The 25,518-nt window shown below is 37.6% G+C and overlaps 1 protein-coding gene across 3 annotated transcripts in view; it reads left to right on the forward strand.

Moving 5' to 3' along the window:
- LOC135219606 (adhesion G protein-coupled receptor L1-like) overlaps positions 1 to 25,518 on the forward strand; it is a 317,272-nt gene that overhangs the window by 121,862 nt on the left and 169,892 nt on the right. Inside the window, exons 3-4 of one of the 3 annotated variants that reach the window (XM_064256499.1) lie at positions 6,258 to 6,374; positions 23,927 to 24,043. The exons of 1 other annotated variant lie outside the window; for it this stretch is intronic. In XM_064256499.1, coding sequence (XP_064112569.1) covers positions 6,258 to 6,374; positions 23,927 to 24,043 — 234 coding nt within the window. The remainder of the gene's footprint in view (positions 1 to 6,257; positions 6,375 to 23,926; positions 24,044 to 25,518) is intronic. One more of the 3 variants, XM_064256500.1, reaches the window with a different exon arrangement.

Genomic DNA, 25,518 nt, shown 5'->3' on the forward strand with positions numbered 1-25,518 from the left:
TTTTACATTAATGTCCTTCATGTGATTTTTTGTTTCCATATATGCCATAGCAATGTGTTTGATTTTCTGCGAATAATGCGGGGAACGTTCGTGAGAGAAATCCACGAATGTGTGAGTCTGCGAATCCGGAGAACACGAATACGGGGGGGGTCCACTGTACACACACACACACACACACACACTATATATATATATATATATATATATATATATATATATATATATATATATATATATATATATAGATATATATATATATATATATATATATATATATATATATATATATATATATATATATATATATAGTATATATATATATATATATATACATACATACATACATACATATAAAGATAAATTATTATAACATATATATATATATATATATATATATATATATATATATATATATATACATATATATATATATGTATATATATATATGCTTATAACTGCCTATTTTGAAAATGTAAACACCAAAATATCCTTAAAAATACCATCCTACATCAAATATACAGTAAAATATCATCCTATTATAGTACATATTAATCTTTGAAATGTTGATACTATTTTAAAGTAAGTATTCAGTCATGCACATTTTCTTTCATACAGTTATTATTTAAGTTGTCCAGTTTTCATTTTACAAGGGGAACAATTGTATGTCAAATCACAAGAGAGAGAGAGAGAGAACAAAATATGTAAGAATATTAAATGAAATTGTACGCTAGTACTCACCAGTAATGAATGTTGATAGAGATGATGATGATGAATTAGCTGTGCAGTCTGATGAATGACAGTGAAGATATGACTGCAAAGCTCTGTGGGTGCCTCTCACCTTTGGGAAGCACTGACTCAGGCGATTTGGAAGGCATTCCTTCAGGCGATTTAGGAGGCACTTCTTCAGGCAATTCAAGAGGCACTACCTCAGGTGCTACAGGAGGCTCTGGAGGGTCCTTTCTCATACGGTTGATGAATATGGTGATTGGCAGTTGCTATCGTTGCTTCTTCATGGTGGTGAGGGCTTGATTATAGGACTCCATTGCTATATCAAGAATGTTTGAAAACTTTAAGGAGTGCACCATGTAAGGATCCCATATTGAAACAAACTCCTGAACATCATGTATCATTCTCCTAAGTTGGGTCAGACATTCCAAAGTCAGGCCCTCCTGCTCCATCTCCTGCTCCTGCTCCTCTCCTGAACCTGGAGTGTCTTCTTCCTCGCTGGCAGACTCCGTCAGGTCTTCCTAATCCTGGTCTGTCAGGGGGTCACAGTGGGCATCAATGAGGGTGCCAACTTCATCCTTGGTGGTATCATCAAAGCCTTCACCACCAAGAATGCTCTCCAACTGGACTGCATTATTAATGGCCAAATGCTGAATTTCCTCAGGAGAGGAGCCCATGTAATTATGGACACAGTCCTGTCAAAACTTACTCCGGTATACATTCAAGGTCTCCTTCTTCATGCCCTTCAGCTTCTGGTCGATGACAGACAGACACATAGCAATTGTGAATTTATGCCAGCGTAAATTAACTGTAATGGTCCATTGCATCAGAAAGGTGCTGGAGGGAGTTCCCAGTGTAGAGTGCCTTGAAGACATGGATCACACCATGGTCCATAGGCTGGAGGAGAGAGGTGGTGTTGGAAGGGAGGAAGTCCAACTGGGCTCCATTGTAATGAAGATCAAGAGGGTGGCCACCAGCATTGTCCATTATTAGCAACACCTTGAACTCTATGTCCAAGTTGCCCAGGTATTGCCTAACTTGAGAAATGAAACTTTGATTGAACCATTACTCCTCAAGGACTTAGGTGACCCAGGCCTGGAAATTGTGTATGTAGAACACAGGCAGCAGTGTCTTGCTCTTATTTTTGAGTGTCCTGGGATGTCCTATAATCATTCCCCGCATTATTCGCGGAAAATCAAAACACATTGCTATGGCATATATGGAAAAAATCACATGAAGGACATTAATGTAAAATAAAGCACAGGTACAGCCTTGTAAATGAGGGCAGCCACATTCCAGAACATCAGGAGGGTCCCCCTGCCCTTTTGTGCCATGAATCCAGGGGCTTTAGCTTCGTCCTTCATTAAATATGTCTGGGAAGGCATCTTTTTCCAGAACAGGCCAGTTTCGTCCATATTGAAGGCCTGTTCAGGGTGGTATCTTTGGTCCTGAAGAATCTTCCTGAAGGTCTCGGGATATTTCGCGCCCACCACTTTGTCGGCCAATGCTGCTTCGCCATGTAGGGAAACAGAATTTAATTGAAACCTTTTCTGGAACTGGTGGAACCATCCTTTGCTCTCCTAAAAACCTTGGGGAGCTGAGGGCGGCCCCAGTTGTGGCTCATCAAAGCCCAAAAATTCAAATTCCCCTTCTTTATCACCTTCCTGTGCCTTTAGATCGTTGCCTTCCTCTTCCTTTACATTGCCATCTTCTGTATCAGTTGATAGCTGCTGATAGAGCTGTTGGAGTCAGGAGGCACGTTCTAACAGTAGTCCTTGATCCATTACGCGAGTGCAGATTCCATTTTCTCAATTTTTTTTATCTCGCTGTTGACACTGCTTTTGCTGTACCAAAGTATATCATGCTTACACTTTTTCTGATTTCACTTTCTTTTTTTTTTTTATGTATCTCACCGTGGTCTTGTTCACATTGAGATGGCGTTCAACAGCAGTTAAACTTTTGCCCTCCTTCAAAATATCAAGAACTTTCACCTTCTTGTTGAGCTTCATGACGGTTTTTGTCTTTTAGGCTCTTGGCCAGAAGCCTTAGAAGGAACAGGAAGCTTTTTAGAAGACATTTTCCCAATGATTCCCATGGATATTTTTTGATACGTAAAACGCACCTTAGGTTCGAGTATATCAGTAACTTTCTATGCAGTGAGGCTGATGAAGGAGAGACGCGCAGTACCCACAATTCCATCTTCGCAAAATGGGACATGGGTGTCATCCAATCAATGCCAAGTGTACAGCCAATGAGCGATAAGGAAAATGAACATTGCTCATGGATTGGCTGCTCTGTAGACAACAGCCAATAGAGTGTCGAGTATCATTTCATCTGGGTAATACTCTTAAGAAGGCGTCACGGCATCATAAGAGTTGTTTATCTGCGGAAAATTGGCTTGGGTGAAGCATCTTTTAAGGAAAACCAATTATGTTATTGAAATTTTGCTGTTTACATTAACATATTACAGAACTGTAGTATTTGAAAATTAATAAATCTTTTTCCATCATAAATAATGTATTTAGTCAAAAATATACTTCGTACGTATGCATGAAAATACTGCGTACCGCAGATGAAAACATATGTGCCCTGCTATTCCTGTTGTCTTATGTATTTTAGATATGCTCTGCATACTTAACAGTGTTCCCCCTGTATTTGTGAATCATAGAAACCCCTATAAGAATACTTAAAACTACCTATTTTTTTAGTTAAAACTCAAGAAAAACCCACAAAAGTTTCATATCTGGTCTTTTTAATAGTTTTATCATCAAAAGTGCATTTTATGATGAAATTGATTGGAAGATACAGTAATTTGTGGATATTTCTCATAGAAAAATGCCATGCATAGGCGAATTTCCGGTGAATAAGGCCAGTAGAGGAATCTGTGAATACATTAGTCCTCGAATCCAGAGTCTGCGAATACAGGTGGTTGAATGTATACTATCATTCTATAATATTTGAAAATCATCTTTAAACAAAATATTTAAAAAAATGTACAGACTGCACCAAGTCAATGCGCATACTGTACCCAATTGACCCAATATGTACAGTTCAATGTTCTGTCACTTGAGGATTTTTCGCATGTGGGGTGCAGTATACGTACACTACTATGGACTACAAATTATTCTTTAAGTTGTCCACTAAATGTTCTGCTTCTCCTAAGTCTTCTGGCAAAGAGAGCTGACGAGAAAATAGACATAACTGTCATGTTAAGAGAGGGCAGAAGTCATGGAGAAGTAAAAGCTCAGTACCATGTGACTGAAAGTGCAGTTGCCTGCATTGAGAATGAGTATAAGCAGGCCAAAATACTTGGGGAAGCCATTCTTGGAGAAGAACACATCGCCCTATTTACTGCTATCCCACAAGGATTTTGAAGAGTTACGTGTTCTGTATAATTTGATCAGGTAAGGCAGGCAGATATGGGCAACATGGAAAAAGAATGAAGAAAGGGTCACAAATTCCATCAATAGTGTTAATGAAATAGTGAAGCTGTATCATTCCTTGTTTGTGCAAATGTACAATTACCTCAAGAAGGTGGTGCCTCCCAAATTCCTTGACAAAGCACCTCCTGAAGAAGGTGAAGAGGCACCCTCAGAGGATATATAACTCCTCTACTTTGCTGTGCAGTCTATGTTCACCGTCATTCATGAGGCTGCACAGTAATATCATCAACATCTGTAATTAACGTTCATCACCACTAAGTGCAGTATGATTTAATATTATTATTATCATAATATTTTATGTCACATTATATAGTAAATAACATGAAATACAGAATGTTGCTGTACAAAAATATGTGCATCCATGAATAGTGGGGATCAACAAATAATTTTATAGATATGTTCCACAGAGAAACATACAAATGAGTGTCTTCCTTTGAATAATTTTTAGATAAGTTCCAAAGAAAAATCCTCAAATGAGTGAGTCCGTGAATCCCAAAAACGTGAATACAGGGGCTCCACTGTATATAAATATTTGCACACACATACGCACATCACATCAAGAGAGAGCTCACGGGGTTGCCTCTTCTGCTAAGTAAAAAAGCCTACCTATATGTATTATGTGTGTACAGGCAGTCCCTGGTTAGGTGGACTCTGTTAATGGTGATCTGGTTTTATGGGGCTAGACCGGCGGCAATTTATGGCTCCATAATGGGCCAAGTTTTGTTATTGGCACCATAAATTGTAGAGATATGGTGCCATAACATAGCTAACAGAGGCACCATTAACTGAAACCTGGCGCATGTTAGGTTGCCAGTTAGTGAATTATGAACGAACTCCGAAGTAGTCATGTAGCATGAGTTCTGAGCATAGCTGTACATCCTAGCAAAATCAGCTAAAGTAGTTGCACTTGAATAAAAAGCACAAAACACAATGGACATGTGGGGTGATGAGGAATACTAACGCGCGAGTTGATGCTCATTCACCAAGAAACAAAGGCAGAATTGGTCATGAGAGAACACAGGATGCTTTGTTTGGTGTTCAGTGTGGAGCCTAGTCTCGAGGTGGGTACTGGAAGGAGTGTTTCCGGGTGTACAAATTCCGAGGATGTGTACAAAGCCCAAATAAAAATTTCATATGAAAAAGTTTATGGAAACCAAATCATATGAAGACCAGGGCGTACAAAATCCGAGGTTTAACTGTAGTGTATAGTATATGCACATGTATGTGTGTGTGTGTGCACTCACATGCACACCATAAAAGGTAGAAAACATTATCAGTCCAAGCCAGAATCACCTCCGGTTGGAATAAATATTATAGTTAAGATGATCTCCCTTTCATTTCATAGTAAAATACGATAGATCAGAAGTAGAATTGCTTTTCTGGAAACCAGCTTACTGGTTTTGCCAAAAGTACATGTAAACCCTTGTTATGAGCTCAATTGGAGTGCAAGAGAAAATGCTGTTATTAAACTGGCAACAAAAAGAGGACAAATAATAAATTGTAATTATTCTAAAAAAACTGATTGATTGCTCACCTCTTCATAGTTTTCATTTAGTCATACCATGCAAGTGGGTCTTGAAAGTTGCGTTGTCTGGTTTAGCTCCTTTAGACTTCGAATTGTCATGTAATCTGGTGCTCTGTCATTTTAATTAAACCATTTTTGGTCATGAAAATTGAACTTGATTTTAGATTTAATTTTGCATAACCATGCAATGTCTTATGAGAAGCTTTAACTATAATGTAAGGTTTGGGGATATTTTTTAAATTCTGTAGACTCTATGTAAATAATTTATTGATAAACAAATTGTGTAAATGATCACATAGTAATTTTACACCACTTTATAACAAGGTAGATTGCATCCTTTCTTAGAACAATATCAGTGATAAAAGCAAGTTTTGTGTGGGTTGTTTTCTTCTGAAGAATGTTCTATCTCCATTTATGTACCCTTTGATGCTTAGTGTTGTGATAGATTTGCTTACTTTTCTATGTTTAATGTGTTGTAATAGATATACAGTGTACTATATATCCTTTTGTATATGTTGAAGTTTTTGTAATGTATTTTTGTTATGTTTTGTAATTGTCTTTAGGCGTAACTCCATGTAAACAAACAGAGTATCAGTGCGGAGACGGAACTTGTATTCTTGAGAGTGAGCGTTGTGATGGTATATATGATTGTGCTGATCAGTCAGATGAGAGAGATAACTGTAAGTACTGAATCTTTGTGGTTTTTATATTTTAGTCTGTTGTTTTATGTTTTCGGAGTAGTATTCTTATAAGTAAATCCTTGTTAAGATGTTACAGTTAATGATACTGCACATGTTGTATTGTATGAGATATAAAGAACTGCCTTTTCATTTTCTAATTATTTGGCTTAAAGTGTATGACATATACAATTTGTAAAAGTGATCCTGCTACCTTAAAGGATAAAGATTCCTTAATGCTGGGTAAGATCCCCACATATCTCACCCTCCCAGTGTAGTGTAAGTGTCTGTTGTTAACAAGCATTTCCTGGTGATTATTCCTCCCTTGTCATTATGTGTTTTTTTTGTGCCTGTCCTCATCCTGTGTGTTTGTTGTTGCAGTGTCTAACCTTATAATTGGGTGGAAAACATCAGAAAGTCTGCCTAGGTATACAACTAGAAGTTTACATATATCCTTTGTAGTAGCTCAAGGCTAAATTAGCTATGATTTTTCTCGTGTTGCTACAGAATACTTCATTTTTTATTTCTAGTCATATCGTGACAAATTTTTCATTGCTGAAACATCTGGGACATTGAGTAGGATTTTAATTATTCTTAGAACAAGAGAGAGTGAGATTAGACAGGATTGTTGGTTGCTGGTGGCAGACCTTTGTTTGCAGTGCTTCGAGTACAAGGAGGATTACACTCAGACCTGGATGGTCTTTTATATGATAACAGTGTGTACCAGTCTATTGAGCAGCCTTATTACCCTATATTTTTCCCCAAAAGGTTGGGTAGTTGATATATCCTCTGTCAGTGTGTATGCAGGACTTGTGTGAGGACATGCAGGATGTTTGTCCTACAATTTTCTGTGTTGCACACATGAGATATTTAGCTCCATTAGCTGTGCCTTGCTGGATACCTCACTCAGGCAGGTTTGCTTCATCAAGTTCAATTTTGACTGATTAAATGTAAGTCTAGCACAAGCTTTCGGAATAGAGGAAAAGTAAGAATCCGTAAGGTCTATACCAAAACCAAATTGGAAGATCTTTTTAAGAGCTGATTTGGTAGTAGTAATAGTGCTTGCTGCCAGACCTTTCTCGAACAATGATCTAAAGAAGGATATGGCCAAATTCGTGGTCATGACTTGCGTGTATGAGTCCTTAAGAAACATGGCTAGTTTCTTAACGGACGAGTCATATTGATGCAAGGTACATTCCCTTTTATCTGACTCCAAGAATGAAATATTCTGGGGGTCAATGTCTGCGTTCCTGCGAGCCGCAAACTTCATGAAGTCCATAAAGTTAGGGTTTTCTGAATTCTTGAGGAAGCGGACACAGTCCGAGTTTGCACTAACTGGGTTAGCCTGGGATTGGGAATCCGTAGAGGCCGGTGTCCCAATTCTAGAAGTAGAGGGAACCAATTGCTCTTGGGCCAGTTGGGGGCTACTAGAGCCACCCGGCCCTTGAATGACCTGAGTTTGTTCAGTACTTTCAGAAGAAGATTCACCGGAGGGAATAGGTAAATCCTTTTCCATACATTCCAATCTAGGGCCATAACGTCCGTGGCATAAGCCAGAGGGTCCAGGTTGGGTGCCACATAACAGGGGAGTTTTTTATTTGACTCCGTGGCAAAGAGATCTACCTGAAGCCCCGGGACTTGTTGACAGATCCAAGTGAACGAATTTTTGTCTAAAGCCCACTCCGATTCCAACGGGACGGAGCGAGACAGAGCATCTGCTACTACGTTCCTTACTCCCGCTAGATGAGTGGCTGACAAGTGCCATTTGTTTCTGACTGCCAGAGAGAAAATGGCTATCATGACATGGTTCAAGTGGCTTGACTTGGATCCGCCCCTGTTTATGCAGTGGACTACTACCGCACTGTCTAGAACTAGCTTGACATGTGACTACTTGGATGGCCGGAGCCGTTTCAGAGTGAGAAACACTGCCATGGCTTCCAGTACATTGATATGTAGCCGGCGGAATGGTGGGGACCAGGTTCCCTGGACCTTTTTGTACTGTGAGTACCTTCCCCACCCAGTTAGTGAGGCGTCCGTGTGGATCACTAAAGACGGCGGGGGAAACTGAAGGGGTACTGCTTTTGATAGGTTGTTTACCTCCGTCCAGGGGCGGAGACGTTTCCGTAAGATCGCCGGGATAGAAGCTAACCTGTCCCGTGATCTGCAGTTCGCTTTGGAACGCCAAACCCTGTTTATGTCCTTGAGTTTGGCTTTCAAAAGGATGTCCGTGACTGAGGCAAACCGGAGTGAGCCCAGGATCCTTTCCTGACTCCTCCGGGATGTCTGATGTTGTTTGAGAAATTGCTTTGTGGATTTTGCTATTTCTTTCCTTTTCAACGGCGGAATTGATAGAGTGTGTGACTGCAAGTCCCACTGAAGGCCTAACCACTGGAACCGAGATTCTGGTGTTAGTCTGGACTTGATTTTGTTTATTTGAAAACCTAGGTGTTCTAGAAACTTGATTACTTTGACCGTTGCTTTCTTGCACTCTTCGGGGTTCTTTGCCCAAATGAGCCAATCGTCCAGATAAGCCACTAACATTATTCCCTGAGTCCTCAATTCTTGGACGACTGTTTCCGCCAACTCGTAAAAATCCTGGGGGCGATGTTAAGCCCGAACGATATTACTTTGAAGGAATAAGCCCTGTTTCCTAGTTTGAAGCCTAGGAATGGCCGGAAGTGTCTGGCTATTGGAACATGATAGTAAGCATCTGTAAGATCTATATAGGTTGTGACGGCCCCACGGGGTAGTAAGGGTACGGTCAGCATCCTGAACTTGTCACAATGAATGAATAAGTTCAGATGGAACAAGTCTAGGATAATTCTTCGCTTTTCTGAGTCTTTCTTTGGCACGCTGAACAAGCGTCCTTGAAATTTTAAATTCCTGACTCTTGAAACTACTCCTTTGAGAAGGAGATCTTGAGTATACTCTGTCAATTCCGCTGTTGGTTTCTGATAGAAATTGTTGGTTGGAGGAGGGCCCTCTAGCCAGCTCCAACCCAGACCTTTGGTCACGATGCTGTGAGCCCAAGGGCTGAACCTCCACCGGTGGCGGAAGAGGTACAGTCTCCCTCCTACCTTGGGACTCTCACTGCTGGCTTGCCGAAGGGCGACCGCCGCGCGCTCCTCGGAAGCCTCTGCCTCTGCTTGTGGCCCTGCCGGATCCTCTTTGGCGAGAGGCGCCCCTAGCCCTGCTGCCTCTGGCGAACCTATTAAAGGGCTGAAAGGCCTGAGCTTCAAAAGCCGAGTTATAGGCCGGTGAGGCAGCGAAGGAGGTTGAAGGTTAGGGCTGCTGGTTTGGTGGAGCCAGCAGCAAGAACTAGTGTTGCTGCTGAGCTTTAGAGGAGGTGTGCTGCTGTCCCTGAGGCACCTGCACTGCCTGGACTAGCGATTGCTGATGGAAGGGCTGAAACTTCCTCGGCTTCTTCTTGATCGTAGGGTTCGAGCCGGAGGATTCTGGCTTCCTCTTGACCACTAGGCCCCACCTGACCTTGAGACTCTGGTTCACCTTCGAGGCCTCATGCAAGACCTCCGCCACCACTGGAGCAGGGAAGAGGTCTGTCCCCCAAATTGAGGAAGCAATGAGCTTGTTAGGCTCGTGCCAGATGGTGGCTTCCGCCAGGACATGCTTCCTACAATTCCTCCTTGCGACTAGGAAGTCGTAAAGGTCACACTGCATTGTATGCAGCAGTCAAGAGCCGTCATCTCCGCTGTCGTCAAGGAGGAGAGGGATCTTGCCAACCTGGTCCGGGCGTCGAACTCTGTCTGGATCAGAGAGTTTGACAACCTGGGAAGCCTGTCACTAAAGAGAGTGGTGGCGCAGTCAGGCTTCAGTTTGCCTACTGTGAAGGTGGGCACCACACCCTCAAAGTAGGCGTCAGAACCGGGGATCAAAAGAGATGTGGGCTCTGTCTCCCGGAGCTGAGGCATAGACTCGTCCCTAAGCGCTGCCTGGTAGGTCGCTTCGACTACCTTAAGGGTAAGTGGAAGCAGAGTGCCTTTCACCATCGTAAAGATGGTGAAAGGGCTTCTGAAGGCAGTGAGACGAGAGTTGTCACACTCCCACTCTTCCAGGCTCCTCAGCCAAGTCCGTTGTGCCTGCTCCCGAGGAAGGATTACAGTCTCCTTGGGGACCTTGTCCTCTCTCATCATGGCTGCGTCTGTTAGACGGATGTAGCCCATGAATGGAGGTTGAAGATCCTTGCGATAGAACTCAAAGTTTTCCAGCCTTCGAGTTCCAATGCCCTCAATAGACAACATCCCGTTGACAAAAGGAGCGTGTGCTGTAATCCTCCAGGGATTGGCAGGCTTGAAGTCCGGTAGTAGGCGCGAGTCCGGCATGATGGAAGGCACTAGTACCTGCCCGGACTGTGAAGGTCCTGCCGCGATCGAGTCCCGAATGCTCGTCATCGCATTCTCCTGGTGGCCGGAGCTGAGACCGCCGGAGCGGGGGAAGAGAGGGTGGAGCGGGAGGCATAGGAGGGGGACCCCACCTCCACTGCCCGAAGGCCGACCGAGGTACAGTATGGGAGGGGGATAACCCCGAGCCTCGAGCAAGGCGACTGAGAACGGCAGCCCTGAGCGCTGGGAGTATCTCCCCCCACCACCTACGCAATCCCTCCCCCTCTCATGCAGACTCGGGTAGCTAGCTGTGAGCGAGCGAGTCATCACACCACCAGGGTGGGTGAGCAAGGTGCGGAGGGGGAGGCAAGGGGAGTGGGGGGAGACCAGCAAGAGGGTGGCTCGTATGCGATCGGCCAGCGGCCCTCCCGGCCAGGTAATCAGGCACGCGGTGAGGAAGGCCAGCTGATGCAGTGGACCAAGGCCGACCAAGACGTACATAGCAACACACTAAATAACCAATAATAAAATGCATAATGATAAAAATTAAATAGTTAGTCTAACACGGGGGAAAGGAAATAAGTTGAGAACGAGAGAAAGCATAATCAGAGGGGTAGGCTAGTCGCCAATTTGTCGATTGGGGTAGGCTAGCCTAACCCAAGCGGCTAGTCGGTATGCTGTGATATGATCTAGAGCAGGAGACTAGGAGCAAGGACTAACACGTATGAACACAGTCCTAACGTAAAAAACTCCTAACAGAACGGAATCTGCCTAGGCTAGGCTAAGATCCGAAAGTGCGGTCGGAGTATGAGGTCCCCGTGAAGACTAGACTAAATAAAATTATCAAGCTAGTTGCATGAAATCAATATCAAACAGTCATGGATATCATAAAAATACTGCTAAAAGGTAAAATGATGTAATTCTGATGGTATGGGAGACCAAAAGAGTACCAAGACCGCCATGCGGTCGGAAGGAGAAGGCGGCGTGGGAACGATAACGCTCCCGCTACCTCATCTCTCTTCAATAATACCAAAACAAGGAAGACCTTCATAAAATCAGATCTAAAAACCTTTAATTAGTACTTAACTTAGATGCAGAAGCTTGAGACATCCTAACGGTTGAATTCCGAGTGAAAATAGCAAAGAGCACAGCACAAAAATAAGGAGCGTGTGTTCGCTACAATGGCTATCAAAGGAATGTCACAGGCGTCGGAGGCGCTCACGGTAGTAGTAGAGGGTAGCGAGGGCTATAGTTCGGCTCCTCCGTAGTTGGGGTTATGTCGAAGGAAGAAGCTAAATGGCAAGGGACCTCTGGTAGTGGTATCCACTCGCTCTTTATCTATACCTACACCTTTATTAAAGGTGAGCGAGCCATTTATCTTGGCACTATATTGTTTCTTTTTTTCTCTGGGATGAATAGCAATATTTATACCTTAGAAATAGTATTAAAGGAACCATTTCACGGAGCGACACAGGTTGAGCCCAGAAAAGTCGTATACTAAGAATTAATGTGGTGGTATATTTTTTTATAAGTCAATTCCATTAAGTTTTTTAGACCATAGTTTTAGAAGTGGGTTTGGAAGCTTAAGATTTTTTTACTAAAAAATAAGAAATATTTTTAGTTATGTAATATTACCCAAGAAGTAATATTAACCAAGACAATTCAAAATAATAGCAATGATGGGCAACATAGTCCTGGGGTATGTCTGGTGTTCTGTTCTAATGCTATTCTGTAACCTAGTAAATGATGTGACCGGGAGCGTCGCAAGAAAATTTATTTAAATGAGAAATAAAGTAATGACAATCTTACATTTAATCCTCTGAGCGCACTGTACAGTATTTTACTTACGTTCTGACATGGTGTGCATCCAAAAACTTACAAGTTTTTGTTTTATATTGTAAATGTATGTACTTTTACTATTTCTTCACATTTTAAGACAATGACATAACATCGGAACGTCCACTGTAACCTGGAACAGATTTTTTAAATTTATTTATTTGAGAAGCTACATAAACACAGAACGACATAACCTGATTCTGACATAAACTTAGGAATGGCTGTATATATATATATATATATATATATATATATATATATATATATATATATATATGTATATATATATATATATATATATATATATATATATATAGTATATATATATATATATATATATATATATCTATATATATCTATATATATATATATATATAGATATATATATCTATATATATATATATATCATATATATATATATATATATATATATATATATATATATATATATATATAGAGGTATATATAAAAGAGTTATAAGTCCTATTTTCTATATAAAGTGACATATATTGTTATAAAATTTTGTAGACTTAATGATATTATCCCTCCTTGTAATTAGAAATGTAGAGATTAGTCAACATGATGTGGTAGTTATATGTAAATATATTTCTTACATCCATTTTATTAACAAAATTTCTTATTTCTTTCTGTCATATTCTCAATGTACTTTTTTTATTTCTTGTAAAAAAGCAAAATTGTATATTGTGGATACATTATTTGTTGCTTTCTGTGTCATGATTGTACCTGATAGCAATTTTAAAAATATATACCTGTAGTATGTTGAATTAGCAGGTCTATGCTTTTTTTTTTTTAATGAAGAACTTTATGCTGGTAACTGTTAACATATTTTACTCTGATAAACATTTAAGATTTCTTTTCTTCAATTTATCTCCAGATCCATTTTCTTTGCTTCATTCATAATTAAATTATTGATTCTTGGTAATTAAATGGTGAAATTAGATGATGTCAGAATATAAAAAATTATCATGCTGTATAACAAAAGTACTTAAAGAAAATGTTTTAATACAGAACTTAAGATTTATGTCATAACAATGAAGGAAAACTTAAAATTTTTTATGTGATCCCTGATTATTGGTTTCTTCATAAAATTTCTTAAAAAAACCATGCGTAATTTACAGTTTTTATCACCATGTGAACTGTATCTTAGTACTTTAATAACAAAAATTTTAGATTTAGTACTTTTTGTAACAAAGCACTTTTAGCAGCAAAAGTTTAATACACCATTTTCCTTTGATGTCAGGTATTTTTTTAATGCTACTTGACTCAGTATATACTATCATATAAGAAAGCTTAACGCCAAAAGTAAAGGCAATTTACACTATGAATTTTATCACCTGTAATTGTAACATGCATATTATGTGTTATATATTGAAGTATTTAGTAAAGTTCCTTATTTCACACCACACATCTATTGATAGTGAGGTTGTGCCTGAAACAGTGACATCTGACTCTCCTATTGCATATGTAAATAACTAATTGGACTGGATTACTAGATTTTATTTGTTGAGTTAAATTTCAGTCCCTAATCAGTGAAGATGAATAGAATTCAGTATATTTCATTGTATGTTCATTAAATTAGTATAAAAAATCATTAATTCAAGAAATTCTATTGTGTTCTTTGGGAATTTTCTTAAACCAGATTAACTTTACTAATTATGTCTGTGATAGATAAAGTTTTATTTGCCATTGTAGTCTTTTCTCATAACATGCCTCTTGTTTCTGTTAAATATCAATGTTCCCACATAATCTTTAGTATAATTTTATTGTTATGTCAATTATTCTTAATTTTTTCATTTCTTTTTTTGATATTAGTACAGGATACAGTTTTTACATTTGAAGTTTCTTAAATAACGGCAGTATGTAAACCCATTTTAATTCACCATTCTCTCCGTAACCAAGGAAATCATCACGTTAGGGTGCCTCGACATTCATGTATGAGCTATTTTTATTTCACCATTTTTTCAGTAAACAAGAAATCTTTACATTGCATTTTAATTGCTGTCAGGTAGCATGTTATTTTTACTGTATTAGGATAAGTCAAAAGGAAAAGTCAAGAGTTAAGTTTTTGTGCTGTGATTTTCATTCAGTTTTTTGATTGATGTAATATTTTTGGGAATAGGCATTTTCTTTTCATTAGAATAATTATTTACACTATACTGTATTCTGTTTTACTTCAGATAATTTTTTTATGTTAGAATGGGAATAATTATACTCTCTTTCAGTGTTGCATCATTAAAACAGGTTATAGATACAATGTCAAATTTAAAATCCCATGCCACTGAAAACTAAGATAGGTTTTTTCTAATTATTTCTCACAGCGTGCTCACCACAAGAATTTAGATGCCAAAGAGATGGACAGTATATCTTCTTTTGGATAAAAGAAGATATACTAATTTTCAAATATTAATATTAGTGTCACAGCAAAATATCAATGAAATGCTAAATTAAAATCCTGCAAAATCACAAAGCAGTGTACATAAACACCCCATTTTTCTCTCTCTCTCTCTCTCTCTCTCTCTCTCTCTCTCTCTCTCTCTCTCTCTCAATGAAATATGAATTACTGTAATATAAGTTTTTATGTACAAAATAAAAAATAATAATTCCGTTAATATATTAATTTCTTTTAGCAATGAAAAAAATGATTGCCTACTAATATCAGTAGTAGGCTCAATAAGCAGATTGTTAGAACGTTATTTTTATAAATGTCGGGACAATAGTTTTTTATACATATTACGAAGGTAACAGGTCTTATTATTAATACAGTATATGAAAATGGATTCTGTAAGTGAAATAACATTTTATTGATATTTTGCTGTTTTACATTAATATCATTTGAAAATTAGTAAATCATTGTAACATGTACTATCGTGCTCAAAAGTCCATTCCTTGGCCATCCAGAGAGTGAACACGAATCCACCTCTATGAGACACTGAAGCAGTTGAACAAGTATGGAAGACCCAGCAGGTCTTCCATACTTGTTATAGATACAATGTCAAATTTAAAATCCCATGCCACTGAAACTAAGATAGGTTTTTTCTAATTATTTCTCACAGCGTGCACACCACAAGAATTTAGATGCCAAAGAGATGGACAGTATATCTTCTTTTGGATAAAAGAAGATATACTAATTTTCAAATATTAATATTAGTGTCACAGCAAAATATCAATGAAATGCTAAATTAAAATCCTGCAAAATCACAAAGCAGTGTACATAAACACCCCAGTTTTCTCTCTCTCTCTCTCTCTCTCTCTCAATGAAATATGAATTACTGTAATATAAGTTTTTATGTACAAAATAAAAAATATAATTCCGTTAATATATTAATTTCTTTTAGCAATGAAAAAAATGATTGCCTACTATATCAGTAGTAGGCTCAATAAGCAGATTGTTAGAACGTTATTTTTATAAATGTCGGGACAATAGTTTTTTATACATATTACGAAGGTAACAGGTCATTATATTAAAACAGTATATGAAAATGGATTCTGTAAGTGAAATAACATTTTATTGATATTTTGCTGTTTTACATTAATATCATTTGAAAATTAGTAAATCATTGTAACATGTACTATCGTGCTCAAAAGTCCATTCCTTAGCCATCCAGAGAGTGAACACGAATCCACCTCTATGAGACACTGAAGCAGTTGAACAAGTATGGAAGACCCAGCAGTAACGCACTGTAAGGCACATGGGAACGAGGAAGGAGGAGTGGGAAGCACATATATTCTTTCAGCATAGAATAAAGTCTAATATCGTTAAGATAGTGATTGTAAAGTTATTGTTGTTGATGATACTGGGTGTGAGTGTAAAATGTGTATTTAAGGAAACGGGCAAAATAAATACTATGAGACCAAAGAGTGCTTATGAAATCTGTATTCATGAATTAGTATTTCCTATAGATTATTGTATCTTATCAACAGACAAGAGCAGTAGGAAACATTTCACATTTCAGCACAGTGTTTGCAGTGTTCTTTAATCTGCAAGCCACCTCTTATAAAGAAAATAACATTTATAGCAGCAAATTAGCAAAATTTCAATTCTCTTATGTTATTGAGGTAGCAATCACAACTGCTGCTGGCGCATTCTTCTATCTTGAAAACATCCATAGATCTGTTATATTTAGTTATATTGTGTGATTAGGCCAACATCCCATAGTGACAGGTGAGTTATATTGGGTGATGGCAACAGAATGCCTGTTTTCAGACTCACAATTATGGCTATATGTAATTTTTTTAAATAACACAAAAGGAAAGATTCAGATACTTTCACCAGCATAACAAATTTATATTCTATAAAAAGATATAAAGAAAGAATCAGAGAACAAATATTAACAATAGCACAGAGATAAAGACAGAAAAAATTGATAAGAGAGAGAGAGAGAATTTCTGGGTAGGTGGTAGCCTAATAGACAACTAGCAAATGAATTTTTTCAGTGCATTGTTTGGTGGTTTTATTACAGCAACAGAAATACACTGTGAATTGAATAATCTTCTACCTGTCCAATTGTGTTAATTTATAATGCCATGGTCATGAAAACTATCAATCCACAAACAACATTATGGTGTTGACACTTTTTAAATTAACATGACAGTCTATGCCAAAAGTTTTAGTATGACACTACCCATACCTGTGGTAAGAGGTATACTTTTGGTAGGAGGTGACTTGGAACACGCACAAATGCCAGTGACTTATTCTGCACCCTACCATCTACTGCTACTGGCTTAAGCCACTTGATACCTCGAAAAAGTTGTAAAACGAGGTCCTGTCATCGACAGCTGGAAATGTAATGTCATATTTACAGAGTTCTTTACCATTACGTATTCACTTCATTCAATTGTGATTGAAGCACACTAGTCTTATGTAAATGAATGTTGATCAGTGTTAACATTGCTGGTTCATTAACTAGCCAGCATATATATATATATATATATATATATATATAAACATGAAAACATTTAGAACCTTAAACAGAGCTATATGACCTCTCTTTTGTTTGTGTAAGAATGTTTGCTGCCCTAAATGTTAGCTTTTTTATGAGATGGCTTCCAGATTATAGAACACCACCATAAACACTTGCTGTAATGTTTTGTATTGATCTTATGGACAGTTATGTCTGTTGGTAAGAAATGATAATCTATGGGAAATATTAATTCATGATTACTGACTTCAGAAGCACTTTTAGTTTCATATTAATCTGCATATTTCCTTAACTGCACATTTTACACTCAAACCCAGTAGCGTCGTCAACAACAACAACTTGCAATCACTTTCTTAAGATGTTAGACTATGGAGACTTTACTCTATGGTCAAGGAAAAACCTGCTTCCCACTCTTTTTGTTCCCAAATACCCTTACGGTGTGACATCTGTTGGATCTTCCTTTAGTTACTTGTTTAACTGCTTCGGTGTTTCATAGTTGCAGATTTGTGTTCACTCTCTGGATGGGTAAGGAAATGGACTTTTGTGCACGATAGTAGATAGACAAGAGAATATTTTGTCTCTGTTGATTGCATTTTTTTCAATGCATATTTATATATTTAAGAACTCTACCGTAGTTAACTCTACTTGTGAATTCCCAAGTTTCCCGTACCTGTCTACTTGTGAACTCCCAGTGTGCCCCCATCTGAAAAAAAGAATACCGGACAGCTTCAATACCATATGAGAGTGAAAATGGCTAAAGTGGGCTGTGCTTAAATGTAGGGATAAGACTTGAGTTTAGTTTTCACATGTAGCCATAAGCCATATATTTAAGGGTAATGTTGTAAGACTACTTTTAAGTTATATTAAAGGGTTTAGGATGATAGCTTAAGGTATGTTTGGTGTTTGAACTATAGGTAGTTTTCATATGACCTCACAGCATACGAGCTGATAAGTCGTAACCATGTTGTATGTCATGTCTTGTAAACAAAGGAAACGTGAAATTTCATTATTCTAAGGAATAATGAACCATATCACAATAAATGGCAAGCAAGGACAATTTGGCAAACACTGAAGATTAATTACGTCGAGTCAATGGAGCCTGCAGTGCGTGAAAGGTATAAGAATAAACTGAAACTTGTAAATAACAAGGACCTATACAAGTTGACACCTGAACAATGGAGTTCTGATGTGGATTTGCTGTCTGCAGTTACGTGTCCAGATATCATGAACTATTCGGGTAATGATTTAAGCCACTACACATTGGACCAACTCAAGGCCTACAAGTCCATTGAGGCTGCTTACAACTATTTTGTATCTGGCAGAGGTTGTCCACACCACCACTGCAGCAGTGGATAATTGCTATGCTAGATGGAGTCATCCAGTGCACACACTGCACCTGTATGGCCAGACTTAGAGGGGTGTGTAGTCATGTTGCTGCAGTTCTGTTTGCTGTTGAAACAGTAGCCAGGATTCGTGATTACAGAATTGTGACCCAAGACAAAACCTACTTGCTGCTGCCTGCTGGAGATGAAAAAATTGAATACTACAAGCTAATTTGTCAAATGGACTTTCAGTGTCAAGTTGAAGAGCAAAAAATTATATGTACAAGTCCATAGCAAATATTCTCAGAGTCCACCAGTGGTTGATTTGCCGGTTCGCCCTGCCACTCAGCGTAAGCCACCAGAGCCTATTGATGCCAAGTGACTTCCATTCTTCATGAAACAGTTATGCTTGGCTTTAATCAGGAATTTGTTCAAAAAATCTCTCAATAAGAAATATCCTGTTTCTTTGGCTGATTTGCTGAATGAAGAGTGTTTGGATTTAGAATCATATGTACTTTTACATAAGTGCAGTGAGGTTATGGATACCCTCTCCATCACTTTCGACCAAGCTCAATCTGCCAGTAAGGAGTGGCATCACTTCAGGTCAGGGCACATCACAGCTTCATGTTTAAAAGCTGTGTGCCAAACAAGTCTAGACAATCCATCCCAATCATTGATCAAACACATTTGCTAATCAACCAAATTTTCCTCAGCAGCAATGAGATGGGGCTGTGACCATGAGAAGGATGCAGTCTTGAAGTACAAAGAAGAAATGTTTTGTCCTCTTGATGCATTTTATTGTGAAAACTCGGGGTTAGTGATAAATCCAAAATATCCTTTTATGGGAGCAACTCCCGATGCTATTGTTTCTTCCAAGTGTTGTGGGAGAGGTTTCTTGGCAGTGAAATGTCCATTTTGTTCACGAAACGATGAATTAGCTGACACTTTGGGGTTTAAGCCCTGTATGGAGATGGTCGACAGCAAACTTCAATTAAAATTGAATCATCCATATCATTATTAGGTTCAGTGTCATATTTTTGTTTGTGAGAAAGACTTTGGTGATTATGTAGTTTGGAAAGAGAAGGATTTACACTTCAAAATGATAGAGCCTAATGAGCAATTCTGGCAAGAAGTTTCACAAAGTCTCCGATTTTTTAAGTGTGTCCAATTGCTGGAGTTAGTTGCAAAAAATTTTTCAAGATCTGTCAGAGTTAATATGTTACTGCCAGAAACAGTATGTCGAAGGGCAAGACAATGTTGTTGCCTGTGACCATGATGAATGCTAATACAAATGGTTTAATTTTGGATGTGTAAACATAAATAGAGCACCACGCAAGGCATGCTGGTTTTTCCCCACTTGTAGGAAATTTCCACAATACAGAAAAGCTACCAAGCCTGTTAAAAATCTTTCAGAAGCTCATGTGTAGATAATATCTTGAATTAATGTACACCATAAAATTATGGATGTCAGTGTCTTCACAAAACGTCTAATATGTTGACAATGTACACGGGAAGTACTTATTTATTAGTTATTTCTATGCTTATTTGGTTAAATAAAAATTCCCTTATCTTGCAAGTCATCTTTTTGTGTGTTATGAATACCATTGAAAACAATTTCTGCATGGCAGTTAATAAACATTTTATTTTTGCACATGTTGTTTATAATGCTTAATGGACTGATAACCCTCATATGGGTAGCAGTAACAGGTTTTGGGTGGTAGATGGATTCATTCTGGTGAGCGTCAATATTACCCGCCATCAGTTTGGAGGAATCAGGCAAGAAAGAGATTCCATTATTTCCATTGCCTATTATGTTCACTAATGGCAACTTTGAGACTGGTTCAGATCACGATTGTAGGCGTTTATGTCTCTAGTTGTGATCTTGACCTAAAAGAGGGCATGTTGTGTGTCTCCTCCTCCCATGATGTCTTTTTATTTGTTCTCAAATATACCCAGGGGTTGCTTTTAGTTTTTGTTCTTATCTTTTATGATAGTATGTCAGGTATAGTTGTAATTTGGCAAAGAAAAGTGCAAAGAAATATTATAAAAAAACATGTACAGTCCAAAACCAAAAAAGTACTGCATCTTCGATCTCAGTAAATTTATGTAAATATTTTACAGCTAATATACTCAGAATTTTTTTACTGATTTTAGTTCATATCTCTTTTGATATTGTGTGAGCTGTAATTGTAATTTTACAAAACAAATAAAATTATTTATTAGAATAGTGACCCTCCTGATACCCTTTAAGTTCAAGTTCAGCCCCAATAGGAATGGGGGTGAGATGGGTGGGAAAGGGTGACATGTAAAAATAATTTAAAAAAACGACAGGTATTAGTGTCTAATACATAGTTTTCAAGGTTGCTGAGATGAATAGTGACATTCCTGATACCCTTCAAGTCCTAGTTCAGCCCTGATAGGAAGGGGGAAACTTAAGTATATATTAGTTTAACCAGATCACTAAGCTGATTAACAGCTCTCCTAGGACTGGCCTGAAGGATTAGATATTTTTTCGTGCTGTGGGGGAACCAATTAGTTTTAACCAGATCACTGAGCTGATTAACAGCTCTCCTAGTACTGGCCAGAAGGATTAAATATTTTTACATGGCTGGGAACCAATTAGTTACCTAGCAACGGGACCTATAGCTTCTTGTGGGATCCGAACCACATTATATTGAGAAATTAATTTCTAAGACCAGAACCATATTTCTCTGACTCCATGTTGGTAGAGCAGGGAATGGGATGACATGGAAAAATAACTGAAAACAACAGAGGTTAGTGTCTATAGTTTGACAGATCTAAACTGACAGATTGTTTACCTCCTTGAGAAAAACCCTGTTGCCACTTCTCTCTTAACCTTTAAATCATCCCCTACTCAATTCCTCAGCCATCTCCCAGCGAGGCAGTGTTTGGGACAGTACTTACTCGATCCCCATTCTATTTGGTTATTAGTTTTGAGACTATTTATTGTTGTATTTGTTATGACATACCTTTAAAATTTTGCATATATTACATATTTTATGTGATCTTTTTCGTTAAAAATAATAAAAATTGGTAATTACCATTCATTGATCTCCATTCTGTTTGGTTTTTACTTTTAAGGCTGTAATATTCTCATAGGTATTTTTAAGTAATATATATTACATAGCATTTTATTTGAAAACTTTTTCATTTAAATTAAAAAATATCGGGCATTACCATTCATTATTTCTTATGACATTTTCTTCTAATATGAAAACATATTAGAGAAAAAAAAATTTATTATAACTATAAATCTAATGCAAGTACAATTTTTACTTTTTATAAGGTTGTTTCACATAAACTGATCATTGGAAGAGAGATAATTTATTACAATAATTGCCACAGGAATTGTAAAAATATGATTCTACACAAAATGTACAATAAGAAGAATATCCATCGTCAGATAATCTTCGTTCAATAACAGATATCCTTTGCAGCATCGCCTGTTTGCAACTTTTTGGAATGCTTAACTGCATTTGCCCGTTTCACAGCATGCTTTCTGTAGGAATGACTAGTGACACTCCCAATGCTCCTTCAAGACCAAGTTCAGTCCTGATTGGGAAGGAGGGTTGGGAAGGGGTTGACATGTAATAGTAACCAAAAAGTACAGATATTACTGTCTAATCCTTAATTTACGCGGTCACTGAGAAGAATAGTGACTCTCCCGATGCTCTTGAAGTCCAAGTTCAGCTCTAATAGGAAGGGGGGGATATATAAAAATAACCTAAAAAGACAAATATTGGGGTCTAATCCATAGTTTTCCAGGTCACCAAGAAGAATAATTTATTTCTGTAAAAACTAAATGAAATCTAATACGTATATGTAGCATCTAATCCATAGGTTTAAAGGTCGCTGAGATGAATAGTGACACTCCTGATACCCTTCAAGTCCAATGTCAACTCTGATAGGAAGGGGGTGTGGGAAGGTGGTGACATGTTAAAGTAACTGAAAACAACTGATATTAGTGTCTTAATCCATAGTTTTTGAGGTTGCTAAGATAAATTGTGACACTCCAGAGGCTCTTTAAAGCTAAGTTCAGCCCCTGTAGGAAGGGATGGGAGAGAAGCAACTATCTTAACAGGAATGGAAGAGTTAATGGTTTTATGCAGAGATTTCCCGAGCAGTGCCGGATTGGTCAGCTAACATACATGTAATATATATATATATATATATAATATATATATTATATATAATATATGTATATATATATATATATATATATATATATATAATATATATATATATTATAATATATACAGTGGATTCGCGGACTCACACATTCACGAATTTCTCTTGGAAAAGTTTCCCTGCATTATTCACAGAAAATTCACACATTCACAGTGTTTTTTATGAGAAATATCCACAAATTCCTGGTTGTTTTGATCAATTTCATCATCAAATGCACTTTTTGTGATAAAATTGTTAAAAAAACCAAATCTGAAAATGTTTAGTGGGTTTTTCTTCAGTTTTAACTAACAAAATAGGTTGTTTTTAGCGTTTTTATAGGGGTTCAAACATTTGCGGGTTCTAACTATTCACGGGGGGGTCTAGTACTCATCCCCATGAATATAGGGGACCACTGTATATATATATATATATATATATATATATATATATATATATATATGTATGTATGTATGTATGTATGTACACAGTTGTGTGCATAATATGCTTCACTTTTACTTTTTTACCTTTTATACTAATTTTATTTTCATTTATTTCTGTAAAAACTAAATGAAATATAATACGTATATGTAGCAGTGATGGTTATATGCAATAAAACTAGTACTACTTGGTCCAAAGTAAGGCGTACATACATGAATTATGATTTGTGTGTTATGTTTTTGTCATTCATGTTTATGATAGTTTACTGAAGTAAAATGAATTGCCTCAGCTTTCTACCTCTCCGTCTACCGATACATATGCATATATTTGTAATATGTAATATATATGGATGTATATATCTATCTATAATTATGTGAGGATTGTTAACTCAGAATTTGTTGAACTAAAGCTGTTAATAATTATCATAGCTTATGAAGACTGAATGCTTGCTCAGTGAAATTACCCAAAAGAGAATTTTTTACTTCCATTAGGCTGTCCTGCTGGTGAATGGAGATGCTTGAATGGCCAGTGTATCCCAAGTGCATATCTTTGTGATGGCCGCCAGGATTGCAGTGACCATTCTGATGAAACTGTCGATTGCCCTCCACGTGAGTAGTATATACACAAAGTTTTCATTACAGGTTTTTACTAGTGTAGATTTTTTGTAATTTTCAGCAGGTAGGTACAATTTTTGAGTAAAGCTCTTGAATTGTGGATAATTTGTGTTTCATGTTGTGTTCTTGGATACTGAATTTGTTTTAATGTTATTAATATTGCTATGCTGATGACATTGTCATTGTAACAAGCCAAGACAGATTTGTTCCTACAGGATTCATACCGACAGGTATTGAGTGGGGAATATCTTTCATGCATATAGCTGAACACTTAAATGAACCCAGTTACAAGGTTAATCATATTGTGGCACTAATGACACTGTAGGGGACCACTACTTAAGCATCACTTTATATATCAACTCTGTCCAGTAAAGTGCTACCACTGTCCTCTTCTCTCCTTGATAGACCTAGCTAGTTTACATCCTTTGGCTTCCTTGTTTTTGTTTGCTTTTAGTTGTAAATTTTTTTTATAATTTCTTAGTTGCTTTATTTATTTATCCTGGAGAGTAAGGGAGAGCAAAGTAGATTTGTGTGCCATGGGTGAGCATGTCTCTTCATGTCTCTTTCATTTGTAGACCCACATAAGTTTGATTATCATTGTCATGGTAAGGCCTTTGACCATTCTTCCTCATGCAAAGAATGTGTGAATTTAGCTTCTCCTCTGTAGGAAATGTTTAGCAAGAGGGAAAGGATAGACGAAATATTCACCTTCTTCATTGGGGAGTTCTATTCCACTGGTGAAATGAATCAATTCAGCTGGGTCATTTCTTTCATTACCGTTTATTCCCTTACCCCATTTTGAGAGTGCTTCTTGCAAGGCAAGGGTATAGGTAATGAATCTCCTCCACCCAAGAAATCTTGTCATTCTTTTTATGATAGTGTACTTTTTCCGTTATTGATGTTTCCACAGTGGCATCTTCCACTTCTGAAATGGTGATGATTTGACCTGGTCTTGTGAGTTGTCATCCTATGAAAATCTTAAAATTTGACCTAAATTGTGTTCCTAGTAGCCAGTATTTTTTCTGCCTTCTAGATAGTTTGGTGGAAAAGAGCAAAGAAATCTCTTCTTAAAATGTTCTCTGTGGTGGTACGTCTAGTTGATAGTAATGTGTCTGTGAAGGCCACAGCTTTTGTAACTCCAACTGTTACTAGACACCATATGCTTTAAGTGGCTCTCCTTGCTGATCATCCTCCAGACAAGCTTACTTCTTTAGTACTTTTCTCTATGAGTTCTGGCCGTGGGGCAGCTAGTGTGCTATGTGACAAGAGGAAAAGGAAAAGTCCAAGTAGTCCTCCTTGTCCGAATCATCATCATCATTGCGTGTATATTCATTGTCATGTTTCTTTTTATGAGACTTGCACTTCACACAGACAGAAGAGAATGAAGGGAATATCTAAATTCATTTGTTGGAAGTCCAGATGGTCATCTCATGCCTAATATATCTCTCCTCCAGGGAGCAGAGCCATGA

Source organism: Macrobrachium nipponense, chromosome 1, assembly GCF_015104395.2.
Source record: "Macrobrachium nipponense isolate FS-2020 chromosome 1, ASM1510439v2, whole genome shotgun sequence".
Classification (NCBI taxonomy): Eukaryota; Metazoa; Arthropoda; class Malacostraca; order Decapoda; family Palaemonidae; genus Macrobrachium; species Macrobrachium nipponense.